Genomic DNA, 26,673 nt, shown 5'->3' on the forward strand with positions numbered 1-26,673 from the left:
GAACAAAATTGCTAGTCGAGTTGGAACCTAGTCTACGCGGACTACTCGCACCGTCGACCTTTCTTCACCCAAACCATGCCCAAGGGGATCTTCAAACGGCCATTGCGGCCAAACCGTTTAATGCATGACGTTCCGGATGATGTCAAACGATTCCTCGTTTTGCGCTGTACTCACTACTATCTAAATTTGGCCCGTAGCTTCGATCGTTTCGAATAGTACACTGAATATAACGAAGGTGGATATTGCTGTCTAAGTTTGGCTCGCAACTTCATTTTAGATAGTATAGGGGATATGGCGAAGGTAGGTATACATCACGTGATCAAGATATAAACAAAGTTGGTAAGAAAGATTAGTACAGAATGTACTGACGGCGGTATCTGTATTACAAAAGATGGCATTGCGCGTACAATTCGATGCCTGCAATAAAAACCTCGTCACAGCATAGCTAAATCAGTTTATGCGACAGTGAAAAACCACATAGATTTGTACAGCTAACGCTTGATAATTGATCGCTGCTTCAGCGTCGGCAGATTAGTTTTTTTATTTATACCTTTATTTATCGGGAGAGCCATCGACTAATGACTGACTCTCCTAGTTTTCTGTTCGGTTGCAGACGATAACTATTCGTGATACCGAATTTGAAATTACAAGAGAGTTCGAAAATCACCTCTCAACTGCTATTTGCACCCCTGCTGATGTTCTAAAGGCCTTCCTTCCCTTATGATGTCCTACCGGATTGTTCTCCTCATGTGAAACTCTCTTTCCATTGCTCCGCAGCCACACTAGTTTCTGCATGCACCTTCACCAACTAGCCCGACAACAGCTATTGCTAAAGTATAGTTTCTCCTACATGTAAAATAAATCGTTTTTTTTTTTTTTCTCTCGGACTATTTCCATCTGTTTTCACGTGTCAGTAGGAGATAATGGCAGAAAGTGTCACATAGAGAAGAAAAGTACGCTCGTATCATTTTTAAGGCCAGAGTTACATGTCCCATCGAAAACAAAAAAACAAAAAAAAAAACAAAAAAACAAAAAAAAAAAAGAAAAAGCCAGCGGAACGGTTCAATCGTCTTGCTCGCGAGATGCGAATGATATTCTAGGGATGGCAAGAAAATATAAGAACGTCATTAAGCGGCATGCGTGACGCACACAAGATACACCACGGCGTGCATCGAAACCCATTGGCGACTAAAGCCGCTGCCACTACAAGCATACGTATGTCCGCCACTAAAGGGCATCCATGTGACGGTAGCTTTTCAGATATTCATATCAAAATTGACCGCCGCCGCCGGCACCGCATCCTCAGACCGCAAGCCGCACCGGAAGGTTCGTCGCCTTCGAGTGTCGCCCGTCTGCATCGTCCCAGTGATGGACTGCCGCCGTGTTCCCCGGTCAATTGTATGTTCGACACTGCTCTGAACTTTCTTTCTCTTGCTGTTACTTGAACTGTTACTTCCATCACGGAAAAGCATGACCCTGTATACGTAATTCGGAGTATTTAATTCGATTGTTTCTTCACTCGTGTCGTTGCCTTTTAGAATGTTAATTGCTGCCCTCCAATGTTTTGTGTATTCCTCGTTCGCCTATAAACGTCTTCTTATTGTTGTTTCAAGTCAACGCATCTTCGTCTCATTCTCCACTTTTGCCTATCGGCTACGCCGGGCATCGAACGATGTCTCGGTGATGACCTCCGGTGATTACCGAGAGCGTGACACAATGACCTCCGGTGATTACCGAGAGTGTGACACAATCATTTCAGGCATATCTTAGCAATTCCACATATGGGCTCATTAGAGGTTTCAAACAAAGATACTTCATCAAGATTTCACCTTTCCTGGCCTGGTTACACTATTCTGCTTATAGTCTTACGCTGACTACATTCTCTTAAGCAAAGTGGATTGTTGGGCGAGTTGGTTGGACATTATGTTAAAACAGCGCTAGTAACACGGGTAGATAGGGGGACAATGTGTGTTTGTCTTCCTATATGTCCGTGTTTCTAGCGCTGTTTTAACATAATACATTCTCTTCTTAAGCGCGCCACGTTTTATTAGGTTACATGACCGGTTTTGCTGCTAGTTACACGATGACGTTGCCAACACGTTTGGTAATAAAATCCCAGTCTCAGTAGGTGGTCGGCCGGTACGTGCGGTTATTCACTGCCGACACCACCCAATTGAGCGCTTATCATTTAGATTGGGCCTCCTAATTAAACACGTCCGATCCCAAGGAAACTGCGGAGGGGATAAGAAGCACACAAAATGGCCAAGGTCGGCGAAAGCTTCGTTATATGTCGAAACATCAGCTGACAATGTATATGCGGTGCGTGCTTGTGAAACTGTGGAATAAAGGCGTCGGTGCTTGCGAACGTTGCTTCGCGCTCAGAAAAAAAAAATAAAAATAAAGTAAACGAAAATATTTTTTTTTCAGAGTTATAAAAGAGCAGGATTTTATCAAGCAAAAAAAGAAAAAAGAAAAATAGGACCGGCCTTTTGTATCAAAAAATACATGGGACCCCACCTCTGGAAAACAGCTGTTGCAGGCCTTGCTTCTTCACAATATATCACAATGTATGGCTGTGTGAAGGAGCACTGAACAAGGATAAAGGGGGTACGCCTCAGTTAGCAGGTCGAGCCAACGTTTCGACAAGTGGACTTGTCTTCGTCTGGGTTGTATAACTCCTATATCTTAGCTACCAATAGGTGACTACTGGAGTATTGAAAAAAAAATTAAAATTTAGTGACTGTCAATGCAGCGACATCTATATGTTAGCTTTAGAGTCTGAGCGTCGTTCCCGTCTACACTACAGAGCTTCATCTCCTATAGACTGTCTATTTGCGTCTTTGAGTTTGCTTTCACCGTGCGTTTTCAGCAGAAATGAAATACTTCTGGTGGTGTGTGGGTGGGTTGTGGGCACACAATGCTGGAGGTTGGACGGAGTTTGGTGTGTTGATGGCAGATGGGCGACTGTAAGTTAAAGACACACTTACCGGACCAGGTGGAGGGATTGTGCCCGGGAGATGAAGGATTTACACGGCAATGAGAAGACCAAGGCAAGACACATTCTCGGGTAGTGGTCATTATAGTGATAGCGCATTAAAGTAATAATAAAAAAAAAACAATACAACACCTGAACTAAGACCCACCAACGCCCGCTGCAGAAAAGGAACATTCCAGGGGAACGCGGGGAATGCTTTCATTCACAAATTGAGCAGGAATGCATCCAACTGTCTACAGAAGCCATTCTCGCGCACGTATAAAAGCTGTCGTCAAATACTTGATCTTGTTCTCCTTCGTCCAATATATGCTACATCGATTATAAACATAGCCAGGCCTACTACTTAGGCGGCCGTGTATGCGTTGCACACTACATGTGGCCGTATGCACAGTATAAACCAATGAAGATATCGGTCACTCTTATTGCTTTCACGCAAGCTATAGGACGAATACTGTTGTTCTGGAGTGTGAACTCGAACGTCACTAAAAAAAGCTGCACATGCTGCAAAGCACACTAATGCACTAAGAACAAAAACAAGCTGAGTTGAAGGTGGCGGTGATAACAGATCTCCACTCGCCCTCCGAGACGACGGGTCAGTGGCCCCACACCAGCTGCTCGCCATACACCAGAGCTCCGCGATAATTTGCAAAACACATTTTCAACGTATGCACCTCATCAGCGGCAACGTGGCTAGTGGCAGCGAGACACGACGCACATACATGTACTGGAGGCTTGTCAGAACCAACAAACAATTGTAGGCCGGTATTAAAATACGGTGGCAGATAAAACATAACGTATTTATTCCTACTTGTATTTGCCACTTCGACTTACTACACGTACGCCTTCCCGCTGTTGCCTCAATTTTCACGTTATGTCTGCAGTGCTACCGATGTTCTTGGTATTCTAGGTAAGCTTGTGAGCGGCGGAGCGTTCTTAGTATAACCGTTTAACCTTTAGGCGAACTTGCTGCGTTCTGAGTGCTGGCAAGGCACCAGGGTCGATTTGGTTTTGAATATAGAAAACGTGCAGTAGCTGCTCCACTTTCTGTGAACTCCAACCGCGCAGTGTAGAAACAGTGCAAGATGGACTAGAGAAATGAGACGCAGTATAGGGCTCCGTATTGGTTTCCACAAGATGCTGTTCTTTAGCACCACTGAAAGAGCATATAATACCCAAGTTCCTTTGATATTTACCTTTCACCAAAACGCGGCGGCCATTCCTGGGATTCAATCCCGCGATATCGGGCTCACCAGCGCGACCCATCGTTTACTCGTCCCGGCCGTGTCCCAAGTCTGTGCAGGCACGGGCATTATACTGGAACACTACACGCGCTTCCGTCTTTAGCACCGCCGTTCTCCATCTCGGGCATCCCCGGAATGCAAAACAAAGCCGTTAAATCTCGTCCACTCGAAACGAAAGAGATAAGCCTTGGAGGGCTACGATAAGCCGCTCGGCCTGCTAAGACCTCGCGCTGTGTTACACAGAAACGCTTCCACGCAACTGCGTCCACGATTCGAGCTTCGATGCTTTAAATACTGTGACTTTCTTTCCTTACCCATCATGACCTGTTGCTGTGTTCTATTAAATGCTTTGTAATAAGGGAGTAATTACTCATTGCATCCACCCAAGCGCAGCCATACGGCTACAAAGGATAGCTTTCCTTTGTAGCCGTATGGCTGCGCTTGGGTGGATGCAATGAGTAATTACTCCCTTATTACAAATCCACTCCACCTTGGGGGATTCCCCTAAATATTTGACATACACTATTCCCACTTCGAGTTATAGATCAATTCGCTCTCGCCCTACCATCTGATCTGCTGACCGTCCTGGTTAGCTCAGTCGGTAGAGCGACTGCCCCGGAAAGGCGGTGGTGCCGGGTTCGATTCCCGGATCAGGACGAATTTTTCTTTAACTACGAAGTTTCTGAGAAAGCTGTATAGCTTTCCTTTGTAGCCGTATGGCTGCGCTTGGGTGGATGCAATGAGTAATTACTCCCTTATTACAAATCTACTCCACCTTGGGGGATTCCCCTAAATATTTGACTAAATGCTTTGTCTGTGCCCTGTTCCATACGACGTCCTGTTCAATACCTTGCCTATGCTTGTGTCCTGTTCAATACGATATCTAGATAAGCGGTTTTTCTTATCTAGGAGTGCAATTCGGCAACAAGTACACCGGCATTGTGTACTAGATGGTGTACGCTCAATACACAGATGCGGACATTTGTGACCGCGGAGCGCCTGCGACTAACAACGGAACAGTGTGCCCATTGGCGCCAGCTGCAGACTAATAATACAGGCTAATACTCTCTCCAATTTACACCTTCTGAAAAAAAAAAAAATTCACTCCGCAGCTTCACCTCGGTCTGCCCGTGGTTTGATGTTCCCACAACTCTACATCCCTCATGTGAGCAGTGGATGAACGCGATATGTCCAGCGCCAATCAGGAAGATCAGTTCTGCCTAGTAAACCGGGCCTGTGCGATTGCCCGTGAGACTGGGGCCCTGGACTAGAGAGACCATATTCTCAAATGACCTCACGCAACATTCCTTTTAGTAAATAAATGTTTATATTTTTCATTCTCTCCTTCCCTCTCCTGCCCCACGTAATGGGAAAGCTCATGAACGCTGAATAATATGTAGTGAACAGTTTAGAGCATACAGTTCAAAACCTACGATCCATGTGCTACGATTTGTGAACTGATATATACTCCGGAATTCGCAGCGTCGATTACAGAACTTGCCAGTAAACCACGGTTTGGTGAAGAACGCAACTACAATTACAAAAGCTAATTCCACAAACAACTGGTGCGGGTGGCATCCGCCGGCTTATCTGTGGACAAGTTGCGATGCTACGTGCAGTCCCCCAGATTTTTAGAACTCTGCGAAGACCGCTTTGAATGCTCCATTACGCCAGCCTGGACGTATGAGCGTTCGCAATACGTTCGTATGATTTTTTCGCGATAAGGAAGTGACCGTTGTTTAAAGTCGTATGCTCTTTACAAGAAACAAGTAGATGTTGCTATGAGTATTCAGCGTAGCATGTTTACGCAGAAAGCAACGCACGCGAGCGCTGTTCAATCCGCCCACGCATTACACGATCGTCCGCCTACGTACGGCCGCTGTGTTCCGACGGAAGGCGGTCGCGAAAGACTACCCACGAGTTTGACCTAGCATACAGGAATCGTAAAGCCCGCTCATATATACGAGGCATTTATTACGTCTTATTCTCGCACTGCGGGTCATTGACCTTAGGTCCATGAACCTTCGCTCCCGTTAAAAGTGCACACTTGCCTCGAAACGTCCATTAAAACACGTTGTGTTTAACTGACCTTTTTCTAAGGGGTCTCTAACACGCTGATCAAATATCTCACCGTATAATTAAAGGTCGACACATTTCACCATATTTACGCCTTTGCAAGAAGGATAAATATAGCTCATCTGCTAACGAAGCAGAAAAAAAAAAAAAACACGATTAAGAATGAAAGGTGGTGTATTCTCTGAGCCGAGTGCTTAATTTCGTAAGTCACTACGCCAATTAAAGCAGCTTTTATTACATCGCATGCAGATGTTTGACACGGAAAGTTTATGACGCCTACAACGATAGCCCGTGTTGCAACAAGACCAATCAAATGAGAAGTGATATATAACCTAAAATGTCTCAGTTCTACCCTGTGTCGCAAAGAGACTAATCAAATGGCCGCATATACGACTCCTTGCAACGCAAAACGATTCAATGGCTTTCAGTTCACTGACTATCGACGAAACAGAATAACGAATCTCGAGTCTCGAGGTGCAGTACGCAGATGTGTCGAATCTCATTGTACAATCATACAATATACGAAAAAACTGCGTTCTTAAACAACAGCGGCGTAAAAATATTAGCTTCTCCAGAAAGCGAAGGCTGCTTGCCATTTATGCATTTCAATTCCGTCAGAGGCCCCTTCGCAAACTAGCTTCGTGATAGACAAGAACCGATCAGCAATGGCTCAGTGGGCGTTAGTTAGTGCTTCGGGTGCATATGCAGCGAATTTCTCAGTTTAAGACGGCCGCCTTTTTGTTTTTCAACGTTTTGCACAGACGTTTTCACAACTTATGACAGCATTGAAGGGATTGAGCCCACGACACCATGAAATGCAGTCTCCTCTCTGCAGGTGACTTCCTCTTGGCCTTATATGTGCCTCTGCAAGTGCGATTTGACGCTCCCCGCTTAATTATCTTTTTTTTTTTTTTTTTTTTTTTTACAGCAGTTTTTGCAATCCGACAAAAGCAGTTATTGAGTGAGTTGGTGTTTTCGATGATCCAGAACTGCAGCGCAAAAGACGGGACAACGATGAAGGAGGAACACCACACAGCGCTGTCCCTCCTTCATATCTGTCCCGTATTTTGCGCTGTAGTTATGGAGTTTTAGCAAGTTGCTCTTTGAAGTCTCTTTAGTAGCTGGCGCTAGAACAGTGCAGGTTCTGAAGACAGAAAACGACCTTTGCGTTGTTAAGAATCTCCAGTATTCGCTATCTGCAAAGGGCCCGGGAACCTGTAGAAACAAGTAGCGACATTCACTCAGCATATATCGATTAGTCTCTATTTGAGTTGAAGCCTATTCGAAGTTGGATTGGCTGATAAAACTTTTCTGTGAATTAGGATGGAGTGAGGGAAGTTAGCTAGCATGCCGCAGGCTGTGGAGACCTTTGGAGACGGCTGTGGAGACGGCTTTGCACTGAGTGCCCGGGCCATCGCTGGATCTTAGCATATCCCACACATCTTTACGGGGATCAGTTGGTTATTTCCTTAAACGCAGTGGATACCACCATAGCTATATTTGCTTACATTATATGAAATTATCGCGAGATAGCACGGTGATGATGTAAGTTTCAGCAAAACATTCCATATTGCTCTCTAGAATATTGACTCTCTCATTTACCCTGTGTGCAAGTATACTTGTGTAGATACGTGCATGCCTTCAAGAATGCTATCGGACCTGTCATTATGCGAGGTGGGTGAAAGAAACGAGGTCGATCGACCTTGCATACAGTGTTGCTTGCGAAATACAGTCGCGTGCCGTTTAGATTCGCTTTCGGACACGTGTGCCATGTTTGCGTCACTGATTCCTTCTCGATCTCAAGAACGGAAATATCTGTCACGTATCATTGTCAGGTAAAAAAAACAACCAAAAAGTCCTCCGACATTTGGAGCGCGCATATGTGGTCTGGCTGCGCAGCTGTACGGGCACAGAACAGCTGTAGCCGTGACGCTTGCTTCGTAGCAAAGTAGGCGCATGGCAGGCGACTGTGCAAAGCAAGAACTTGGCTTTGTGAGTCGTTCATGCGTGCCTACAGGGTGGCAAAGAATGACAGTACTGCCACAGCTAAAAAGGGACGGTAGCTGGCCAGGGTCTATATCCGCAACTATTGCTAAGCACAAAAGAAACCTAAGGACGTTTACGACATCTCGTTAACACGAAATTTGAACTCAGATATTTTGTAGGAAAGAATTTGCGATATGTATGTATGTATGTATGTATGTATGTATGTATGTATGTATGTATGTATGTATGTATGTATGTATGTATGTATGTATGTATGTATGTATGTATGTATGTATGTATGTATGTATGTATGTATGTATGTATGTATGTATGTATGTATGTATGTATGTATGTATGTATGTATGTATGTATGTATGTATGTATGTATGTATGTATGTATGTATGTATGTATGTATGTATGTATGTATGTATGTATGTATGTATGTATGTATGTATGTATGTATGTATGTATGTATGTATGTATGTATGTATTGTACGTGCAGTATTTTTATTGCCATGCAGCATAGAATGGCGCTGTCTAACTAGATGTAATGCCATGGAGTCTATTGCCTTCAAGTGCAGATCTTCCTCCCTTGTAGCCGAAAGTCCATCTTTTTGTAGCCGTCTTATTCTTGATGGCTGCATCCCTGGGCATGTCCATAATTCATTATTTGGCTCGTGGCTCTTCTCTCGCTCGATTACACCGGCAACGGCACCAAGGGTAAGATGGCAAAACCGCCGAACGAACGCATAAGAGCTATTCTCTAAAACGGCTGCGGATTGGTCTGGAGATTCTGGTTCCTTTGGCTAACTGTACGATTCGATAGGCGTTCGGATTTGACTAGGTATGTAGAAGTCGAGGGAAAATTGTGTCCGCCAAAGTCGGCAGCAAGGAACGGTGGAAGTAAAGGGAGGTATGATGAAACACGGTAACAAAAGAAGCGTAGGGGATTGAAGCAGATGATAAGGTGATACCTCGAGGAGATAACGGTGAGAAAGAAGTGTTGTAAAAGCGAAAGGCAAGGCCATAACAACGCTGACCTTTGCCGCTGGACAGTTCTCATTCTTAAACAGGCTCTATGGCTTCATAACCTGGACTGTGGTATCTCCGGTGATTATCGCTGACTCAAAGGAATAGTTATCAGGGGGACCATACGAAAACCCAAGCCGCTGTCTGTGCCAAACCTAAAATGGAAATGAAAGCTGCTATCGACGTTTGTTGCTAGCGTTAGTCTCTGAATCATGTTATTATTTTTTTTTCAAAAAGAAAATAAAATAAAAAACTACTGTCTTTTTCACAGAAAGAAGGGTCCACCGACATCGAGCTTTCCAGCTCAACTTTCAATGTCCGGCGGATACACGTGCGCACGGGAGAATCGAAAAGAGTAATTCCATTGCAATTTTATACATCCTGTTGCAGCGTGAAATTCAGTACGATGCACTGTCTGCTGGCGAGAGAAGGCGTAAAGCAGCTGTGAGACTATTCTGACGTCAAATGGTTGCTGTAACACAACAACCTCCTTCCTCCATGTTATGGCATTACGTGTAACACACACAGGAATACGCACAACAAAGGGCGTAGTTTTGTGCTAAGAGAACAATGACCTGTTACCGTGAAAGAAGGCTCCACATAGTCACAATGCTTACTCATTTGTTTATTTCTACAGGCTCCATTATTCCTGAATTACTTCTTTTCATGTTTCTTACTGCCTGCTTCATTACTCGTCTTTCTTTCTTTCTTTCCTTCTTTCTTTCTTTCTTTCTTTCTTTCTTTCTTTCTTTCTTTCTTTCTTTCTTTCTTTCTTTCTTTCTTTCTTTCTTTCTTTCTTTCTTTCTTTCTTTCTTTCTTTCTTTCTTTCTTTCTTCGTTTGACCTTTTTACGTCTATTGTTCTCCCCTCGTCTTTCGTGGAACTCCTTCAAAATCTAATAGCAAAGATATCGTTAATTTGGCTCCGCTTATTTCTATTTCAGTCTTCATACGGAGCAAGGATCGGAGATTAAATCTGTTTGATTCTAGCCATTCATCAGGACTACGAGGCATAATAAAAACATCACTGAGAACAATTACAACCCGTGAGCTACTGCACAGCGTGAGCAGTTAGGCGAAAGGGTATTCTTGAACAGCGACGGGAAGGCTGCCATTCGACTTTACGGGCCCGCTGTTCATCTCTTAGCACACGCGTAGCTAGCTGTGGCTCAGTCGATTGGTGAGGCGGGCCTAGCCAAGGGCTCAGCTATATCGCTCAGATCTACAACAGCCTGTTGCTGCGAAATCGTACACCTCAGCGAAGAAAGAAAACTGTTTGATCGGCGCTTGCCGGAAGCCCCTAAGGCTAATGACCATAACCGAGTCGACCAAAAGCGAAAATAACGGCACTGCTTTCGTGCATGATGAGCGGTGATAACAGAAGGTAATTATTTGGCGCTGGGTCGGTTTAAATCTTTGATTCGTGCAGTCGGGATAATAGATAAGAGGCAGCGAAAGCATCGGCAGGGCACGAAGCAATCATAAGCGTGTTAGAAAATTTTAGCTGCTTGTCACCAAAAAAATTGAGTAGCTAGATGTCTAACCAATATATTGTTGATAAATGTTCAAACATTTCTAGCCAGTTATGAAGCTGCCAAATGTCTAGCTACATAAAGACTGTCGGAAGAGAGTTGGTTAAAGAATTATTAGAGATCTGGCTACATCTCTTAAACGCCCATTATGATTAATATTAAGCAGAACTCATCTATCACATTTTAGCGATAACAGCAGAGCTCCAGCTCCCATACGCTCTTTTCTCAGCACTGTATAAATACTAAGAAAAAAGCTACCAGGATAGAATATAGGATTAAGGGATAGGCACGAAATTATGGCATCTGCCGCATGCTGTGCAGTGGAGGCTCTGCCCTGCAATGGAAGCTGTGCTTCGATCCTTTCACATAGAGCCAGCCTTCGTGGAAACAGCTGCGATGACAAATCATAGGACAGCGTTCGGGCCGATTGACGGGAAATCGCAGATAGGACGTACAAGTGCGCGACGTATGAAGCGAATAGCCAGCCTTGACACATGACCGTAATCATTTTGTTTTTTAGCTTGTTGTATGGTCGGTGAAGCAAGCGTGTCTATGCGATGGGATTTGTAGGCTTGTACCCTGAACTTCAGGCACTGAATTTGGTGGGAGGGAACCGGATGAGAGAGGGTGGAACTCTCGCTTCGTCGTGCCAGTGCTGCGTGAAAGGAGGAGTGTTTCCATAACGCTAACCGGGTTTCTAAAGTTTTCTCTCATGGTACTCATGAACAAAATCAAGAAAGCCAGTTGCACCTTGGTTGTTATTATCTCTCGAGTGTCAGTCCAGATGTTACTGATGTTCAGAGCTGTCTTAGTCGATGGGAAGATATCAATAGAAAACAAATGGATCACATGATGAAAAGCGCAGCTGGACACACACACACACACACACACACACACACACACACACACACACACACACACACACACACACACACACACACACACACACACACACACACACACACACACACACACACACACACACACACACACACACACACACACACACACACACACACACACACACACACACACACACACACACACACACACACACACACACACACACACACACACACACACACACACACAAACGCGCGCGCACGCACGCACGCAAGCAGAGAGAGATAGAGAAAACGAGAATGGAGCCTAGTTGGTTTCACAATATACATGCTTACAAAACACTACACAATTTATTGCACGAACACGGAACGGTTGAACTGACACACAAAGCAGTTGTAATTTAGCGCTTTCTGCGTCCTTTCGTTTGTTTTGTGTTCGTGTCGTAAACTGTGCTGCGCGCTGTAAGCACAAACCTCTCTGTAGTTGTAACAGTCTTCTCCACAACAATGTTCCTCAATCAACAATGACTTGTCGGCAACGTGAAATCGGTGATAACCTAACAGCCCCAAAGCCGCCGCTTCTAAATGTCTAGCCCAGATAAGGAGATATGTGGACTCCAATGGCTACGGCAGGCGTGTTATCCCTCAAGACTCGTTGCTAATAATACATCACAGCACAGCAGTAGTTACAGTCTTCAATGCAAGCATTTTCTTTCCCGGGTAGCGTAGCGTCGCAGGCATCTCTCGTGACAGTGTAATGAGTGCCACTCATTAGAGACAGAACACAATTTAGAATTAGTGCTGTGCCATCTCCCCGAAATGCTTAGCGCCACCAGTGTCTCGCGCTTGTCTCCGTTGCTGGAGTGTATGTGAACCTTAATTCGCGGAACTTGCGTAAAGAGCAGCGACTCAATATTACTGAAGCGCAGGGAGGAATGACGTCGCTATCGCAACAACAAAGATGTCGTGTGCCAACATAATAGCACATTGAAAAAAAACATACAAGGGTTCAACGCTGCTGAACCAAATATTGAGGGAAAGCATTAGCTGCGGGTAACCGAGCGTTCTTCTTCTTCTCTTTTTCTGCTTCCTCAGCCCACATACAAAGCCCCGCTTTAACCAAGCCGTATGAACGTGCTTTAGTGGCCTATAGGGGTAACGTGAATGCCAGAGTCCTAGCAGGCTGATTCTGTCATAACCGTCCCATGTGAAACGAGAGACCAAAGTAGGCAGCTCCTGCCGCCCGTGTGTCATGTGGGGTGTGACGTCACAGCGTCACGTGGGTAAGACGTAACTGCGGCCGGGTCACGCGAAGGCTTGAAAGTGCGAGTAGTATTGCTCTCACAATAAAATAAAAAAAAGGAATCCTTCGTACGAATAACGCGACAAATTGCACAACCGAACTTCCGCCATCTGGAACTAAGCCAGAGTAATAAAGAAGTTTCGCAATGGTAACACATCGTACGAGATACAGTGCCCTCCCTTGAACTCATGGCGCAAAGAACACGCGTGTAAGCAGATGCTGCCGGAAAGCTTATACACGGTGCTCCGCCAGATAGCGGGATTCATCTCAAAAGGGCGCAGCATCCACCCGCAAGAAATGCCGGTCAAGACACTATTCCGTAGTGCATGTGTTCTCGAGGCGTAAGAATTATCGGGCATGGCAGCAGCGGTGGAGATTATCAAAGGCGTCTCGCGGAGTGGTTATTTTCTTTTTCAGAGATTACGGTTTCCCACAATCCGGGCGTGCTTCGGGGAAGCCGTGGCTGCAAATTTCTTATTCGACGCTCCCGACGCGGTAGCTCAGCCCCGCGTGCGATCCCGTGTTCTACCCAATAACAGGTCGTGGGTTTGGCTCCCGGGTTTAATTACGGCGGTGGCAGCGATTGCATAGGCACTCGCTTACCGTAAAAAAAGTAAAATAATAATAATAATAACAAAAGTAATGCAGTATAATCACAGGAACAACCTTATAACGTCTTAGTGATTGACCAAACACAAAACAATGCAGAACATTAATGACAAAATAGGCCAACGATGAGCATTAGAGACCGTTCGGTAAAAAAATGGTGCTAATGAAAAGCAGATGTCAGAGAAGCCCCACAGATTAAGACAAGAGAATGGAGAGCAAGCACACACAAAGGCACGAAGGTTGAGCGCAGTGTAGCCAATAAATACTTGCACCCCACCAGAATTTACCACACGGCTAGAGGGAAAATAGAACAATACAGGAATAGGGATAGAATGCACTTGTAAAAATCGCAATAATGGGAGTTCTCTGCGGCGTGCTATTCACCCACTGATTCTCGCAGTCCTTCATCTATCGCCAACGATCGAGCGATCGATCGATCGATCGATCAATCAATCAATCAATCAATCAATCAATCAATCAATCAATCAATCAATCAATCAATCAATCAATCAATCAATCAATCAATCAATCAATCAATCAATCAATCAATGGATCGATCAATAGATAAGTGCAATACCTAGCTGCGTAATAAAATAGCGAATAATAGCGTAATAAAATAAAATAATAAATGCTAAAAAATAGCGGGCTTCGATTAAGTACGCCCGTACACCGTAATCAAGCATCAGCATATAAAAAATAGAGAATGAAAAGAGCGTTTCATGTAAAAAGGTATCCGCGACGCGCAGTCGTTGTGTGCTGATCTTTTTTTAAATCCCAGTGGCAAGCTCCGTTTTGTTTTTGCAAAAGCGCGCCTTCACCACAGGGAAACAAGACGGCTTAGGAGCGCGGTCAAGTTCTAGAACTGCCAAGTTCAAAGCACTACGCCGAAACTTCATTGTTGGAGGCGACACGACCAAATCTCGTGATTTTAGAATTTAACAATACATTTTGCTGAAAACTAGCTGCGAGTCAAAGAGTTTCACCGGAAGTTTTATTCTAACAATTTATCTTGCTACCTAAAGCTGAAATTACAACCCTGTTAATTAAGCAAGCCACTCACAGAAAGAGCACATTTCACAAGCGTTATAACTCGGTAAATGCGGGATATGTTCCATAGGATTAAAGTATAAAACCCGCGTCCAGACCAAAGGGGAAACACAGAGGGAGCATAGAAGGGGAGGGTAAACCAAAGCGAAGCAGCTAAGCATATAAGAATGTAAAAAAAAATATAATTTCAGTTGCTTTATAACAAAAACAGGACTATAAAATTAAGGCTGTCCTAAAGATTTTATAATTTTTGCTTTTGCTCCGTCTGTTTTATTCTGTCCAGTTTTCCCTAATTAGCATGTTCAAAATGGTTGGTAGAAAGTTTTCTTCTTGTTTAACCTCAGTGCAAATGGCCATTCGACCGAAGCATCCAACGACCTGGTAATTCCTGTTGCTATATTAGGGCGAGAGCCCTTCTCGGCTCATCAGCGGCATGCTTAAAAAGTGAATGCTCGCGGAATGAGTGATTAAAAAAAAAAAAAGAAACCATAGCCAATCCAACACAGTCATATAACAAGCCAAAACATCGAATCCAGTTAATGAGGAATGTGTAAAACGAGACTGAACCACAGCCAATTGAACAGTAGCCTGATAACAAGCAAACATTGGCTTTACCAGCTAAATTATTTAAACATCGCGTAATCAGTAGCCAAAAGCCATAAAAATAAATTTAAATTTCTAATCATAACAAAAATAGAACAGAAATAAAAGATAATAGAATAAAAATAAACTATATAGTGAATAAAAATAAAGGCTATGAAAAAAAATAAAAAAGCTAAAGATGTAAAAGATAAGAATAATAAATAAAAATTTAAAGAGTTAAAAAGAACAAAAAAGGTTCACCTTCTACTGCACCTAAGCAGTCTTAAGTGTCTCGTAGAATTTTTTTTTCCTTCGGCCAGCTAGAATCGATTCCTTTGAACGCGAACATTAATAACTAATTCTAAAACACGCAACTCTTTCTACTCTTTTACTCTTTTAAAAAGCAAGTGAAAGAAGCACTACTGCTAAAGGCTACTGAATAATATCAGATGTTGTGACAACACTTCACGCGAAACGTTATTCATGTGAAACTGTTTTGTTGTTGTTGGCTTTTTCTTGTCGATTCTCTGTTTTTGCTTTTATTACTTATGTTTATTTCTTTCTTTTGTTTTGAGTTGTAAGAGACCGCGCTTGAATGTGATATTATTTTGTCTGTAATCTACAAGGTCTCCTTCAGCAAATACTGGCGCTGTTCGCCGCGCAGCGTGCTTGAAAGTCACGAGGCCACGTCAGGCGCCATATAGACGCCTTTTGCCTCGTAAACCTCAGCAGATGTAACAACAAACACTCTCAATAAAAAAACAAAACACCACTTCTCTCATAAGCTTAACCGCCATTTAAACGCTGTAATGTTTATAACATAAACGTACACTCAACATTCAACATGTCTACTCTACTGGGTTAGTTAACCCGAAACACGTGTTCCGTTACAGGACGCTTCTGGAACGCATTTGTGGACGCTAATATCTCTTAATTATCTTTTTTCCAAACGAACAGAAAAATAACACCGTCATTAGAGTTCGTGTCGGGCGTGGCATTCCTGAAAATTCTGGGTTGGGTTGGATTTCTGCGAAGCGGATAGCGTCTGTAAGGGCTCCCTATGTATCCCCAATACTGTACTGTCTAATGTGAGTTGCATGCTACGAACTAATCCCAAAGGAGAGTAGTTACTATCTAGTATCCACCAAAGCATGGTCCATATGGCTAGAAAGAAAAAAAAAATTATATAAGCCTCTGAGAAACCTCTCAACTGAAAAAATAAAAATCAGCCTTGATGTGGGGATTGAACCCGCGGAAGCACTACCTATAAGGAATTAGTCTCGGAACTAGCTAAGCTAACCAACTTCTTGCTCCGTACCGTTCCGCGCTAACCACTCGGCCATGCCGAGAGATAAGCTAACCAACTATCAAAAATAGCAAATTAGGCTCAGAAGCTTTTTTTTTTATTTTTTTTCTTATTGAGCTCTAGACTTTCCTTTAAACCCTACATCTTTCCGCGACCGCCGCCTGGTTAAGCCTGGCTGGACTCTAAGGTATAAATACTGTCATATTCGATGGACTGCCCTAACATTGTGGATACTTTTTTTGTTTTAATTTTTTGTCCGCACTGCAAATATTAGTGTGTTGATCACAATCACAAAGTATTTGGATTAGGTGGTTAAACCAATCTGTTCAAATCACCGTTTTAACTAACACTGAAGGGAATGCCTTATCTTCATCTTATTAATATTAATAACAGTGAAATGACTGTATAGTTATTGTGATTTATTTTTGTGCATATTTGGTTATGTTTGGATGAGCGTGACCACCACCCACCTTCGAACTGTAATGCCAACACCTGGCTCTGTGGATAATTGGGTAATGAAATAATAAATAAATAGTGGATAATAACAATACACGCTTCTAACAACGTGTGCCACACTAACTTTATGTTGCACTCTCCTCTGACTGACAAATCGCTGTCATCTTCACCACACCGCACAGCAACATGCCGTCCCAGCTAGAAAGAGACGCTCGCGGTCACTGAACCCCTGGCAAAACAGACTGCGACAAGCACTGGACAAGTAGGGCGCGTCTAGACGAGCGGATTTTCGCAAACAGGCGGCACTGAATGAGAGACCCCTTGAAGAGTCGTAGCCGCCCAGTCAGCTCCTTTCCCACCACGACACGAGAACACTCAAGATGTCGCTAATGGAAGTCAACCGGAGATAAAAAAAAGAGTAGTGTGCACACCGACACCATCGCTGCCTTCGTCAGAGCGAGCTTGTTGTACACACAAAGCTTCTCGGGTTCTACGCATGCGGCATACTCTCAACGTACGTGAATAGGTTCCTAAATGTGGAAAGGAAGTGTTCAGCTTCCCGTGCACTTATGCATACTTGTCCTCGGCAGAAATTCGCCAATGCCTCTTTTAGGTTAAAACCAGGTAGTGGCAAAGTCTATTAGGAGTTAATAATATTTTCTGGCAAACACATAGACATAAGTAGGGTCATATGTCAAAACATTACAATTAGGCTTGTGTCTAATGGCGAGCTGAATATACATATTCAGCACTCGATGGGAACAGCTAGACAACTGCGTGCCTATTGATATATAAATAAAAAGAAAGCTAATTACAAAGAACCCATTGCACGGGAAGTCCTCTGGACAGAAAGGCGCCTACCAGTGCGACGAGACTCACTAATTGTTCCTGACGGTCCATTTCCGGACGGCATCGTTCATTCCTATGCTGTCGCACTTGGCGTCACCTGTCAAGCGGGACTTCATTTTAAGATAGTCGTACGTTGGCCACAGGCCATGCAGATGATGAAAAACAAGCGTAATAATAATTAAAAAAAAAGTGAGAGAAACACCTGCGAAGTGAACACGAACGATGCGCCGGGTCGAGCTGTAGGCCGGTAGTCGTTGCTCCATTTGTTAATTTGCCGTGCAAAGCGCTGTTTGGCAAAAACATGCCCTGAACCATTCAAAGTGCCTATCAAAAGCGGGACAATTATGCAAAGAGCCTGTTACACTTGCATGAAAGTAAGCAGAACAAAATTGAAATATTTATTAGTGTTTCACGACACTGAACTATTGGGGATATTCGTTGTGCTTTCTAACTGATAGTGCGCTCTTCAGCTTTGACACTCTTTTGCAGTATAGGAGAAGACGCCAAAGGTGACGATTGGGACTACGAGCGCGAGGCTGGACGAGAAGCAGTCTTCAAAGCAGGGCTCTTTCCGGTTGACCATTACGCCGTCTTATCTTTAGGCCTTCCTTGGGGTTCTATCCAGGCGCGACACTGGTGGAGCGTGCTGGGCATGAGTTCTTCCGGCAGTCCACAGCGGATCCCAGACGACACGCCTGTCCATCGCGCTAGCCGCCGCCTTATAGCCCCGGAGTTCAGCCATCTGCCGGTCGACTCTTCAAACGTCTAAGTTTTCCAGGTCTCCCAAGCCATGGCATTTGCCCCCAAGTTCGAACATGCACGAAACTACAGAATCGAATGCGAAGAAGCAGCTCCAGCAAGAAAAGACGCACACAAAAACATGACATACCACCGATCACATGTGCTTTTAATAATGTCGAAACATGGTCTGACATCCAGATTTAGGTAACGAGGCTTACTTAAAGACGTTCTGATTACGATGCGTACGCGTTTGCAATCGCGCGGCCATTAAAACTATACCCGCACGAATGTCTTCGCCGCTGATGCTTCGCTTCCTCTAAAAGGTCTCGGTAAACACGGAGTCACCTCCGATAACGAAAGACCAAGCACTGAACGGTGCGCGAGAAGCTGCTGCGCACTTTCGCATTGTGGCAACGCGCAGCTGCTTCACTCGTTGTCATGGATATCGGACACAGAAGGAGATTTGTTACTTTTATCTTTTTACACTAGACTATCCCGTAATACGTAGCCCAGAGTAATTCACGTAGTTAGCAAGCACGTCGAAACCTTTGCGAGGTAAACGGTGTCGGTACAGAAAGCAGAGAGTTCAGCAGAAATTGACGTTAATATATTTCTCTCGTTTAATGAGACGGTACAATGGGTGAGAGTGTTTGTTTTTCTGACATTTCAGTGGTTGATACGACATCTTCGTCAAAAAGGCCCAACTCTACACCTTTGTCTTAGACGCATCGCTAAAGTCAGAACAGGATTGTTGCGCGGCACATTTTGTACTGGTTAAAATGTTATAATTTGTGGCACACAGAAAGGAATTTTGTTTTGCAAAAAATCTAGAGTCCTTGCTCTGCTACACTGGTAGACAGAAAAAAAAAAAAAGAAAACACGCACCGAATACGGGAAGGGCGAAGGAATAATGAGCAGATAGGTTAGTGCAAGGAGAATACATACAAGCAGGGGTAGGAACGCAGGCAGAAACTATTATATCTCAAAGGCTCAAAAAAGGATAAATAAAAAAGCGCGTCCCTGCAAAGGCGCATGGGCAGCTAGGACATAATATTTTTATGTGGAAAACAAACCCCAAAAAAGTAGTGGTGGTTGCTGTTGTGGTCTTTGTTTTTTATGTGTTGCATTCAGTAATTAAGGCCTTGGCGCCTGTGGTCTCTGTTTCTGAAGTGTGTTTTAGTTTGGCTCATTTTGGATTTTGGCTACGTGCTATTAGTTGATGTCTACCTAACAATCTTTCACCGACGTAGTATTTCTTAGGGCATCATTTTGTTTATTGTATAACTGTCTTTGAACGACAATTACAGGGAAACGCTGTGAGAAAAAATCTGAAAAAAAAAAAAGCGACTATATCACAGGGTCAGAGCACGATCAATTTCCGCCGCTTGACACAAGCTTGATACAGCCTTATGCCACCAATGAAGTCAAGACAATTCGCACGACTGCCGTTTTTATGTCGTATACATTGCAATTAAAACACCCATCCTCAATATATTCGCGGCAAAAAATGACAGCTTTAAATAATACGAAAAGTGCAACCACGCATGGTAAGTTTTCGGCTTATGTAAACAGCAGTGCTCCCCCCCCCCCCCCCCCTCTTTCCGTTCCCGCACTTATCGAAAGGCAGGCTCTCATTCTCTTACCTAACGCGTATTTCACATTTTGCCAGCCTCTTTAGGCTAACACTTCGCATGACAGATCTAGGCAGAGCGTCGCCGCCGCGGGAGCTCGCCTGCTGCGTCCGCAAGTGGCGAGGCGAAACACAAAGGCGCGAAGTCGGTCGAGCATGCGACCGATGTATCGCGACCTTCGCAGTGCAAGAGGGAAGCCCCTGCTGGCTGTTTGCAAATCCCGGGTCAACATATGTGACGTTACAAACGTTCACAACATGGCGCGAAATTTGAACACGTAAATGCCGTCACCATGAATCACGGCTACGATCGCGTTAATCTGTGACCCAGAACTTCAGGGCTAACCAACTGCAAAATGCACATTCGAAATCGTTTAGTCTTCTTCAGGCTACATACACAAAGGAAAAGAAATAGAGAGATTCTACAGACTATAATCGTAACCTTCCCGATCAACAGCTATGTTCTGGTGATATGGTGATGATGAAAATATGGTGACGATAATCGTTAAATAACCTGGGTTGACTGCCTAAACAGCAGCAACCTTCCTTGTAACTTGAAGAGATGAACAATAGAAGAGCATATTGATTCGATACAGTATAGTTTGGCTTTCATTGTAATACTACTTGGAATGACAGCTGCGCAGTGTAGTCGCGCAACCTTTGTCGAACCTTGACAATTTACTGTCCATTAACGACGAGAGAAACGCGATTGGCGCCCTACGATTGTTGAATGAACCAGAGATAAGCTCCGAGGAGTTGGTAACCCTTTCCCAATATTTTCCAGCATCCATCCCGCGACATATGTTACATGACCGGCGCATACAACGCTGGAGAAGAGCCAGGCGACGTGGACAGAACAAGTTCACTCACCAGTTTTGTTGAGCGAAGTGTAGCTGCCGTTTTGCATCGTGGCTCGGGAAAGTTAGTCGAGCTATCGCCCGACGTCTCTACTACGTACTACACACGACTTCCGCCCCGGCGCGCCGACACACACGGGAGTAAATATCGCAACGAGTGGCGGTGGAGAGGCCGGCGGCGAAGACCCCGAGAAGTGCGGACGCAGGCGCGCACGCGGCCGCTCTTGGCAGTCAGTGAATGGAGAAAGAGAGCATGTAGAAGAAGCGCCACTCAGGAACAGCAGCGCCGCTCGACGCGAACAACGGAAAGCTGATGCAACACCGGCGGCAAAACCACAAGCCAACGTCGCTAGTTTCAAGAGCAGCTGCAGTTCCGGCCGACGCGGCGACTGCTGCTGTGACGGCACCGACCAACGCAACGAGGAGGACGCCGGTGCGTTCCGGAGTGAAATAGAAAGAGAGGAGGAGGGAACGAGATGCGGAGGCTGGATAAAATTTGAACCAGTTCGAAGGGCACAGCTCCTCGCGTACTACACGCACAGCGAAAATGCGGTGGCTCGCAGATATTCGATTTTAGCGAGATATCATTAACGGAAGGAACAGTTGGAGATCCAGTTAGTGTCCTTTGTTATTGTTTTATATACTGTTATGAGACAAGCCGGCGATAAAAAGAGCCGATTGGACCTCTAACTCGACGTCGGCTGAGCTAGCAACGTAAACGTTATTGACAGGTTGAAGTAGCAAGCGCTTCCAGTGAAGCGGAAGTTAACCTAAGGGGTAACCTTTCAGAAAGCAGCTAATTAAACCACAACAAAGCTATCTCAAGGAGGAGCTGCGACGGACAGAAGCACTGCCGCTAAAGATTGGAGTTAGGCGCGGATAATGACAGGCAGAAGAGCGACGACTCCAACGACGATGACGCTTTGTAGACACTGTTGTCTCGCAATGCGCTTACGAGGCATGAGTCAGCGCCCTGTAGGCTGTACCCGGCTCACTGGGTCACCACTGCCGGAGCAGAGAAGCATATGCCCAAGGAGGGCTAGCGACGGCGCAGCGCCTTGCGTCTCGTGGGCGCGTATTTTTGGGATGAGGAGAGGAGAGTTTGGCTCCGACCACGCATGCACGTTGCCGCTGACAACGCTCGCGCCGACAAACGAAACAAACTCCGCCGCCTGCTTGAAAAGGCGCCGATGTGACGGTGTGGTTTCATTCGGGAAACCCCCAGTTGATCTTGGTCGATAGTATTGTCTAGCGCAACCAGCAAATTATACGCGTGTCCAATCTACAAGCATTTGAATGTCCTCACGCAACTAAAGAGGAAAACGTGCTGAAGGAATGATTGGCAGTGAAAGTCGAATGCTTGTTGCGCCATCTGACCTATATTACTGCAAGCGCAATGGCCCCTTGAGGCGAGCCTTCGTGCTCGAATGAAAGAGAGATGTCTGCAAATAAAGCAAGAATGGAAACTGTAGTTTATTCTTTCTGATGTCATTTTGAAAGTAACTACTCTGGGTTAAAGTACAGCAAAGTTTCCAAATTTGTAGTCTTTCTATCGCAGTCACAAGAAGGCGCTATTAGTCATTTTGCTGTATTTTGTTTTTCAACAGACGGGGGGACACAGTCATGCAGAAAAAGACTTCTAGTACACTCATCCACAACTTACAGTTCGTTTAATTGTTCACCTGAGCGTTATGCATATCTTCGAAGCTGGAATACCAGCCCCGAGCTCACCGAACAAGAAGGCATTCTGCGGCCAACGGACGCTTCACGTGTAACCGGATAAGAAGTACGACGTTGCTGACATGACACCACGTGGCATCCCAGCCGGTTCCCGCGCTTGCCGGGTGCTTACTTCCGTTCGGGCTTTGATTATTGCGCATCACACGACGCGCGGTATACTGCGTCGGGTCACATACACATTGCTGCGACGCGGTTATGTAGATGGCGAGGTAACGGCGTGGTATGTCGCAGAACAGTAAACAAAGCTCGTCAGCCATCGGTGGTGCCATCTGTCGCGTGACCTGAAATGCAACAAGAAAACGCGGGGGCTTTGACATCACCTTATTGTGCTATACGTTTTTTTTCCTCTCCTATTGTCCCCCCTCCTCTTTCCACGGCCTTAGACGATCACGATGTGCTGCCTTTTTTAATGACAAGCTAGAAGACGACTGAAGCAAATGACTATGCAAGCGAATCGGGCCACCACTACAAAAATTCGCAATGGCGTTTCTGTCAGCTGCGCATGCGCACGAATTGGGAGCACTGTTCGCAGTAACTAGCTGCTCATGCTAGTGGGATCATTCAGTATTACACAAGGGAATAGATAGGAGTATGGGCAACGAGTGTCAGGAGCTTCAGGGGACACACGGTGTGACACTAACAAGGAGTTAACTCATAAAACCATATAAAGAATTCTGCTTATCCCGAAAGAGTGCTCTTTAAACCTTCTGTGCGCTGGATAAACAGCAAGAAATTATTCTGGGAATTTATGTATTCAGGGTGCATAGAAACTTCTCAAGTGTTAGGTATAGATCCAGTTCAGCTCTCTTTCAAGCTCGGATATTCGTCGAATTCCCAAGGTCAATGGAATTCCCATGAAACCCAGGTACCACCAAACCTTACAATAATCTTATAAAATGTTATTTAGGCTAAAGTAACGTTATGCGTGGCATTAGAATTAACGTAAATATAATGGTAAAAATGAAAGAGCAATTTGATATGTGGTGTCGAAAGGATCAGATCAAATTAAAAGGAAACGTATTAATGGCCGCTTGTAAACATTATTACGTGACGTTAATCGACCTAATAGTTTATTATGCTACGTTATGAACGTTAGTTGAACGAGGTTTTAGTATATTCTTCTAAACGTTATATAATGTTCGAATGAACATTGCAAACACATTCTTCACTGCTAATGCAGTAACAATGCCTCTCAACAGCAGTATTCTTCATCTAAACCTGTACGCCACAGACTGCATGCGCATGCATTAATTTTGTTAAAAGGTTTGCTAATTACACAGCATTGTCACTCATGTGACACGCAAGTATTGACCATATAATTAAGGTGCACTACTTGGAGACGTTCGGAAGTTAGTGTATTATTGCACGTGGCTCAGTACTCTAGAGATGAAGTGTCGTCCTCGTCCATGGTTCTCTCCTTGCTTTAAAATGTATTGTTTTAGTACGGCATGGTCGTACACACATACAGTTTTGCTTTTTTTTTTATTTGTTAGAATGTTTACTTTGTGCTGTTTAAGTGCCTCAAATATTATTACGAAGTCCTTGTATTTCCGGGGTTTGCTCGTATTGATACAGGAAAATTACGCACGAAATAAAGGACATAATTAGATTGCTTTAAAATTCACCAACATTTTGCTATAGTATTTTGGTGTCACCTGAAAAAAAAAATTATTAGAATAATCTAGATACATCATTTTTTGAGATCAGAAGAGCGTGTTGTCGGGCTAGTTGGTTCTGCATAGTATATAAGAGAAATGCCCAACAACTTAGCCAGGACACAGGAAGAAACTGTTGTAAACTGTTGTATGTGTTTCTTCCTGTGTCCTGTCTAAGTTGTTCATTTCTCTTATATACTATTTTTTGAGATCACGGCTAAAAAAAATTGCATTTTCCATATAATGAGAAAATAAAATCCACGCCTAATTCTTAAAAAGAGCCACCCTGTGGAGTACAATTTTGGTGCGTGCCACCTATCACGAGCTCTAAAATGGTCGAAATTGAAAAGTGAACGTTTCGTGAGTGTTGGAGGAGCAACGAGGTGCTATCATGTAATCAGTCCTCCAGCTCAATTTAGGAGATAGCTTTCATTCATGCACAGCCCATTCGCTTTGTTATCCAAGAAAGGTTTTGGTGTAAGAAGGCCGAGCATGGTTTGCTCTGTAATAATCAGAGTGCTACCACAAAACATCGGAACGTACGTGCGAAATTGTCTAGTTGTGCAAGAATTACTACTTCAAAAAGCCCGCGAGAAATTAGTCGCGATTAGGACCAATAGAGGGTGCCACATACTTTAACATTTGTGGGGTGAAGCCATTTGACGTAATGCGTCGTGTATTTGTTACACGTGTAAACAATTCTGCTTCGGAAAAATAACTGTGATTAAATGTTCATCAAACGTGAAAGTGATCTTTTATGTTACCTAATTAAGGAATCATTAGAAACATGGTTAAGTTGTGCCCACCATAACAGGTCTATTGGCTTTCGCCTTGGCGAAAATGTAATGAGGCATGCTCACATACCGGTGTGATCTACTTAAAACCGCCTGATTCTTCATGCGGCTTACGCTAAAGTTTGCAAATTCATATTCTTCTGCTGCCGTTGGGTGCTGGTGGCATGGGACAGATTGCCGATGGTGCACGACTTGCGCATTGTTGACAAGTTTTGGTAAGGCAGAATTTGAATTTGTTTCGGGCTGATAGATTTGTGGAGTGCACGAAAGCGAGTGAAGGGTTTCCTGTGTAGAATATGCCAAATACCATCTGAACGGAATGGAAACTCCAAACTGTAGAATTCTTACGTCACTACCACCCGAAATGTCTGGGGGTGTAGCTCAGATGGTAGAGCGCTCGCTTAGCATGCGAGAGGTACGGGGATCGATACCCCGCACCTCCACTGCACTTTTTTTTTTTTTTTTTTTTTTCTTACGTAGCGGCGAAGGAAAGTACAATGTCGAATTCCTGCTGTGCACCCTATCGCCCACAGTGCGCCCTAAACTGACAAACCACCTTCTGCATCAATCGAAAGCAATTTTCCTTTTTTTTTTCCCAAAAAGGTAAATTTTTATTTGTTCAATAAGGTTTCTTTTTAATTGGAACTATTGCTTCATGCAAAGAAGCAATTTATTCTAATGGTTAACTAACTGTGTGAACTATATTTTGCTTGCACAGATTTTGTGCATGCCACTGACAACTATTCATAGGTAGGATGTCATTCAGCTGTGAACTCAATAGCTGTTCGCGAGAAACTTGGGAAATTTACGTGGCAGATATTAGAATTCGGGGGCCTATAAAACGGATACATTGATTGTTCAGTCTGTATTATTAATAACCTTAATTAGCGTCAGTAAATTCTAACGCAGAGCGTTTGGCAACCTCCAGAAAAATGCCCCAAAGCTACTAAAGAAAAAAAATAAAGCTCCCCGTCGGGGAATCGAACCCCGGTCTCCCGCGTGACAGGCGGGGATACTGGCCACTATACTAACGAGGAGAGCGACTGGTGGAGTTAAATGACTACACTAGACACATATGAAGATATTTGTACACTAGCTTGAAATTCCTTCGCACGTCTTCCAGAAGGTGGTAGCTGCCAAACAGGATTCGAGTGCCTCCGAAAGATCTGTGAGGCACGCTCTAGCATATGTATAGCCGGCGGAGTGGTTTAAGTCGTATCGTTTGAGGGTATCTGTAATAGGCTAACTTTTTGCGACGTGTGTCCTCATATGCGCGGCAGATTCAAAAGTAGTTAATTTCCTGTTCGTGTTATCGAGCCGCTGTTTCTCATATGCACATTTTCCTCTTGCTTGAATTCTCTCCGCCGCTTCCCCTCCGCTCCCAAGAAAGAAATTTTGGGTCGG

At 44.3% G+C, this 26,673-nt stretch overlaps 1 protein-coding gene and 3 non-coding genes across 4 annotated transcripts in view; 2 read left to right on the forward strand and 2 right to left on the reverse strand.

Annotated features, from left to right (window-relative positions):
- The window catches only part of LOC146178310 (sodium-dependent proline transporter-like), a 69,536-nt gene extending 48,202 nt beyond the window's left edge, over nucleotides 1-21,334 (reverse strand). Inside the window, exon 1 of the mRNA XM_084578130.1 lies at nucleotides 21,094-21,334. Coding sequence (XP_084434256.1) covers nucleotides 21,094-21,130 — 37 coding nt within the window. The 5' untranslated portion in view covers nucleotides 21,131-21,334. The remainder of the gene's footprint in view (nucleotides 1-21,093) is intronic.
- On the forward strand, nucleotides 4,820-4,893 carry TRNAS-GGA (transfer RNA serine (anticodon GGA)). The gene has a single exon. It is a non-coding gene; the product is annotated as a tRNA-Ser (tRNA).
- Nucleotides 21,335-25,639: 4,305 nt separating the features above from the next.
- On the forward strand, nucleotides 25,640-25,712 carry TRNAA-AGC (transfer RNA alanine (anticodon AGC)). The gene has a single exon. It is a non-coding gene; the product is annotated as a tRNA-Ala (tRNA).
- Nucleotides 25,713-26,234: 522 nt separating this feature from the next.
- TRNAD-GUC (transfer RNA aspartic acid (anticodon GUC)) lies at nucleotides 26,235-26,306 on the reverse strand. The gene has a single exon. It is a non-coding gene; the product is annotated as a tRNA-Asp (tRNA).
- Nucleotides 26,307-26,673: the final 367 nt, after the last annotated feature.

This window comes from Amblyomma maculatum, chromosome 9 (assembly GCF_055883805.1).
Source record: "Amblyomma maculatum isolate TAMU_Amacu chromosome 9, ASM5588380v1, whole genome shotgun sequence".
Classification (NCBI taxonomy): Eukaryota; Metazoa; Arthropoda; class Arachnida; order Ixodida; family Ixodidae; genus Amblyomma; species Amblyomma maculatum.